We start from the raw sequence: 6000 nt of genomic DNA on the forward strand, positions 1-6000 counted from the left end.
AAGCGCGTGACTTGAAAATTCTCGTATAAAAATAGAACAAAAATCCAGCGCGACAAACATGTCAAAGACCGACAAAAAAAACATTTATATTATTCAAATCTTTTTTGTGTGTGTAATCTGAAACAACGGACCCCTACCCTTTGAGAAAGAAATTTATTCCATTTTCCAGAAACTGCAAAAACAAAAAAAAAATGCTGAACATCAGTTTCACCAAAATATCTCAAATTTAACAAACCTGACAAAATAGCCATGTGAAACACCAAAAAGGTTTTACAGCAAGGCGCCCAAAAGTGTGACCACTTTTAATTTATTCACATTCTTTCGTGCAGATTTAATCCAATCAAAAGCCGTGGATAGCTTGCAGTTGACTTCTGATTGGATTAAATCTGCAAGAAAGAATGTGAATAAATTAAAAGTGGTCACACTTTTGGGCGCCTTGCTGTAAAATATCTCTTGGAACACTGCATACCCCATAAAATTCCAAATGGGACCCTTCCCCAAAGAATGGTCGATTTCATACTCCCCCCAAAAAAGAAAGAAAAAAATCCATTGCACCTCATTCTCCTAGCAACGCAGACGTTCTTCTGGTTTGTCACGCAATCCAAAAGAACGTCTGCTATCCACTTCCCTAAATTCCAGTGCGATGGGAGAAGTAGGACCCTTAATTTGCTCTGACCGAGAATATAACAGAGAAATCAGCAGAGGGAGTGTGGTGATACAACGGTTATCAGTAAATAAGTTTCAAATTGTTCTGCGAGGGCATCAGAATGAAAAAATATAAGGAAACATGTGGAGATCAAGAGCAAGCATAGGGGAGGGGGGAAGGCTTAGAACCAGTGTCAAGATGGGCTTCCTACATGTAAACACATACCATAGCCATTTGATACAGCTTTTTTTTCAGTGTTGGTTTTCCCATTAGCCCACTAAGCATGTTCATTACATGTGACTGTAGCAACAAGAGTGAAGGCACACAAAGAACAGTTGACGGCAAGAGATCAAAACTATGTCTTAAACACATGCCAAAAAAAGAAACGTTTTTTTTTCATTTTATTTCTTTTACTTGCACTTCGCTCAGCATAGTCATCTACAGGTATAAATTTGTAAAAATTAATGATGTTAAGAAGTCAATTTTGTTAATAAATTAACAGTTCTGTATTTGGCATAGAATGAGCTAACCTGGCTTGGCCATTAGAACGTACTACACCAAAGAGACTCCATAATAAATATTTAGTACAACAGACTTGTTTCAGTAAACCCATAATTCAAAGATCTTACTAGTAAATGTAGTAAATGCATTGTGAAGTTTCTCACACTAAGTCAGTAATTGTTTTATTTTATTTTCAAGCACAAAGCATGATTGAGAAAACATCATTCAAAAATCAAAATGATCAACTTAGAAATGGGCAAATTTGTAGTCTTGTTTCACATAACTTAGTCATATTCCCTAGTGTGCATAATTTATTCTGATCAGTATCTGGTGCATTCAACAACTGTGCCTTAGTTTCAGAGACCTATTAAGGTATAAAATCATTGTTTTGAAATTCTATAGACTCTAAGAGATCACTCTAATTACCGGTATATTACTAAAGAATGTATTTATGGCTGCATGCGTAGAGCACCATCTAGCCTGATGACTTCGCCATTAATCATTGGGTTCTCAATTATGCTCTGCACTAATTGGCCATATTCCGAGGGTTCTCCAAGACGACTTGGGAATGGTACCATCTTTCCCAGTTCATTCCTCACTTTCTCAGGTAATCCCATCAGTAATGGAGTGAGGAAAAGTCCTGAAAAAATAATGATTAAGCTATTATAAAAAATACATCATGTCCAGTGAAAAGTGTACAGTTCTATATACTTTCAATTCTTGAAAAACCTTACTTTTACATCATTCTATGCATATATCCAGGAAATTCTTATTTGGTTCAACATGCCAAAATATTACTTAACAAACTAATTACTTAATAAACTAATGTAATAATAGAAGGGAGGGTTTTCCAGAGCCATTCTGAATCTGTGAGATTGAAAATGATATATTATTTTTTTATTTTCATTTGAAAAGGCAATTAATTTTCACACCCACATTACCCACTAGCCTGAATTTCAGACATCCCTCTGTGCTCGCCTGCTCGTCAGAAGAGACGTGTGAACACATTTGGGCCTAATGCCGTCCGGTGACGTCACTACCCGAGAACCGGGTAGTGATTTTGATTGGTTGATTTAAAAATTATTTGCATAATTATGTGAAATTATGACTGAATTTTACCGTGCGAGGATTGTAATTTGAAAACGTTTGGAAAGAGTTCGAAAGGGTTCACCTTCCCAGAAATGAATCTATTAGTCATTTACCTTGAGTTTATTACTTTATTAGTTTACCTACGGATGAAGAATAGTAATGGAAATCGGTAGGTTTTAAGTTGGCGGCATTCGTCGCTTCGACATGCAGTGTTTTGCCAAATTTATATGTAATCTTGTTTTAATTGTCAACAAAGCCGCTCGACGCTTATGTCCTGCAGCCTCGATGAGCCAGTGATTTCTGAACTCAGTGCCCACGGTCAAGTAGGATATTTTTATATTGGATTCCGTTTCTTGATGCCTCTGTAACCGTCTAAATTGATTCATTTAAGTACTCACGAGTGTGTTGTATTTGTCCGTTGCGTATTAAACATATTATATTTTGATCGCTAGATAAAGCAAATCAGTTCAGATTAAATCGGTTCCGTAAAAGAATATAGCCTGCAGTCGATTAAAATCTCATTCATTTGTCTCAAGTTTTCAATAGTTTACTATTAAAACAATTTTATTCCCCGTAATCCTTTATTGAAGCGATTTTTCTTTCACAATTTCATGGCCTCGACAGAAACTTTTCTGCATGAATTAAAACCAAAGTGTAGTGACGTCACCGGACGGCATTAGGCCCAAATGTGTTCAGACGTCTCTTCTGACGAGCAGGCGAGCACAGAGGGATGTCTGAAATTCAGGCTAATTACCCACGAGTAAATAGAATAACCAGAGAGGCCCCATTCAATGCTAGGGGCCCATCAGGCTGAAGCTTATCCTAGTTTCTGTAGCATGAAGCAGCTACGAGTATTTGTACTACCCCCTTAATGGGATGCTAGTCCATCACAGGGTTACCCCCCGGGGGGGGGGGCACTCCCATATATGAGCTATATAGGTATGTGCCGCTGTGAAGGGTAGGGTTTTCAAGCAGTTTAGTCTGGGATAGGGTTAAGAAATCAGAAAGTTTTGGTCTAGAAAAGGGTAGCATTTGCCAGAAAACTGATCTGTGTTATGACGAATTTAGTCCAGAATAGGAATAGAAACTCAGAAGAGAAAGAGGCTTTCCTAAACGTAAATAAAATCATCGCAGCATCGTTGTTGACAGATGGTTTTCCATTAAAACACTGATAGTGATACAGTTCTAAAAAATGCAAGTCTGGGATAGGGTAGGGATTTATGGTGTCTAGTCTGGTATAGGGTTGCAAAAATCAGCTGAACATGGTCTGGTATAGGGCAAGGGCTTCAAATTCCCAGCGGTACACCCCCACCCAAAAATATACAGGGTGCCCCCCGGGGTTACCCCCAGCATTAAATTTGCTGTAGTAATGATTGATTTAGCGCCCGGGGGTTTTTTTTTTTTGTTGGGGGGGGGTTTGGGGGGTTGGGGGGGGGGTTTTTTTTTTTTTTTTGAAATATAAAAAAATAAAAAAAAAAATAAAAAAAAATTTATAATTTTTTTTGGGGGGGGGGGGGGTACCCATTTATACACCTGGGTGGAGAGAGGTACTGTGAGAGTAAAGTGTCTTGTTCAAGAACACAGCACAGATGACCCCAGCCAGGGATCAAAGCCAGACTGTTCGATCCAGAGTCCAGCATACTAACCATTAATAGGCCACTATGCCTCCCATGGGTCCCTTACAAAATTTAATATTTATTGTTTGATTTTACCCCAGGGTACCCAGGTTCACAATATGACCACTCATCGTGGTCTTGTTGTGAGCCTGGACATCCTGTGACATAACTTCATGTTAAAGGACCCTAGTCAACCACGCCTTTCAGTGTCATATTTCACTTGGAGTGGAGTGTGCCAAAACAAAACAGATCACTGCAAAACTGCTGAAAAGAAGGTAGAAAGTAATTTTAACAGACTTTCAGTAACACAACTTGCGATGATGCAGTAAGATTTCGCTTTAACATACTTTAAATTTTTGTCATATAATTTGATGGCATCGAAAATGGCGGATTTCATGGATAATTTCTGGCGTGGCTGACTAGGGTTCTTTACACCTTATGTGGTACTATGAGATTCATTATATTTCTACTGAATTGAAATAACTTACCAGGAGCAACAGTGTTAACTCTGATACCATGCTGTGCCAAATCCCTAGCTATTGGTAGCGTCATTCCAACAATTGCACCTTTGGATGCAGAATACGCAGCTTGTCCAATTTGACCCTCGTAAGCAGCTACACTGGCAGTGTTAACAATCACCCCTCTCTCCCCTCCCTCATTTGGTTCATTTTTTGTCATTTGCTCTGCCACAAGTCGAATGACGTTAAAAGACCCAATAGTGTTGACCTGGTCAAGACAAAAACTTCTAATTATCTTTTATTCAACAGTTTACAGTACGCATGAATGATGCCTGGGGGGGGGGGGGTAGGGGGGAGTACCCTCTGGGGGGTACTCCCTATATGCGGGGGCCGCCCGGGTACCAGGGTAGAGATTTCACAAGTTGAAGTATATGAAAGGGTAGGGAAATCTTTCATTTAGGTATGGCCTTTAATTAAAATATTTTGAACAGGTGCAACTTGTGGATGTATTCATTTCAAGGGATTTTAGGAAAGGGATGCAGTGTTCTTAAGGTGGCTCGATCGGATTTTTGAGTGACGATACCTTTCAACTTTGAGCAATTTGTTTGCCACGGTAAACAATTGATACGACTGAAAATCGATCAATACAGCTGTAATAAAGAAAGAGAAAGTTTAATAAGATAAGATTCGTCAAAATCAGAGTAACCATAGCAACATAATAATAATAATAATAATCATTTCTATTGCGCTATTTAGCTAATCTTTCATAGCGCTTTACAATCACTATGCTAAAATATAAAATTAAAATATAAAAATACCTAACTAAATTAATCTATTGAGTTAAAATATCTATACATGCAAAGAGTGAAGTTTTAAAAGTTAAAAATTTAAAAACTAAAAATATCATGATTATTTAACTGGACTTAAAGTAAACGTGTATAAGAAATAAAATTAAATGTCATAAGCTTCTTTAAAAAGATAAGTTTTTAGGTTCTTCTTAAAAATGTCTTCTGATGCCGATTTTAGGATGCTCAGTGGCAGGTTGTTCCACAGCCTTGGCGCAGCAGTGCTGAACGCCCGGTCTCCGTAGGTCTTGAGTTTAGCCATGGGCTCAGTTAGCAGTTCTTGGCCACTGGAACGTAGTGACCGAGAGAACTTTCTAAAACTTAGCATACTAGAAACTTAGGATGGTGTTTTGTCGTTGAGTGCTTTGTAGACTATTAACAGTAGGAATTGTACGGGTAGCCAATGTAGCTTAAACATTATTGGGGTAATAGAATCATATTTCCTTGTTAACGTGACAATGCGTGCAGCTGTATTCTGAACACGCTGTAATTTACAAATTAACTTTTTTTTAATACCATACAGAATTGAGTTGCAATAGTAGATCTTGGAACCAATAAAAGCGTGAATGAGAATTTCCGCAGAGTCCTGAGTGAGATATTTGCGAATCTTTGATATGTTCACTGAGATGGTAATTTGCCTCATTGCATATCTTTTTCACATGTTGTTCCATACAAAGGCAATTGTCAATTATGACTCCTAGGTTGCGTGCAGAAGACTTAGGGGCAATGTACTCATCTCCAACCCGAATACGTTCAAGATCAGGGCAATGTCGAAATTTGGAGCTAATGACGACTAGTTCAGTTTTGTCCTGGTTAAAGAAATTCTATTCAGCGCTAATTAGGAA

At 38.1% G+C, this 6000-nt stretch overlaps 1 protein-coding gene across 1 annotated transcript in view; it reads right to left on the minus strand.

The window, feature by feature from the left end:
- Positions 1-834: 834 nt before the first annotated feature.
- Positions 835-6000, minus strand: part of LOC144653398 (3-hydroxyacyl-CoA dehydrogenase type-2-like) — a 7797-nt gene continuing 2631 nt past the window's right edge. The window contains exons 3-4 of the mRNA XM_078513383.1: positions 4341-4578; positions 835-1787 (exon numbers count right to left, since the gene is read on the minus strand). Coding sequence (XP_078369509.1) covers positions 1597-1787; positions 4341-4578 — 429 coding nt within the window. The 3' untranslated portion in view covers positions 835-1596. The remainder of the gene's footprint in view (positions 1788-4340; positions 4579-6000) is intronic.

This window comes from Oculina patagonica, chromosome 5 (genome assembly GCF_052425735.1).
Source record: "Oculina patagonica isolate OP01 chromosome 5, crgOcupat, whole genome shotgun sequence".
NCBI lineage: Eukaryota > Metazoa > Cnidaria > Anthozoa > Scleractinia > Oculinidae > Oculina > Oculina patagonica.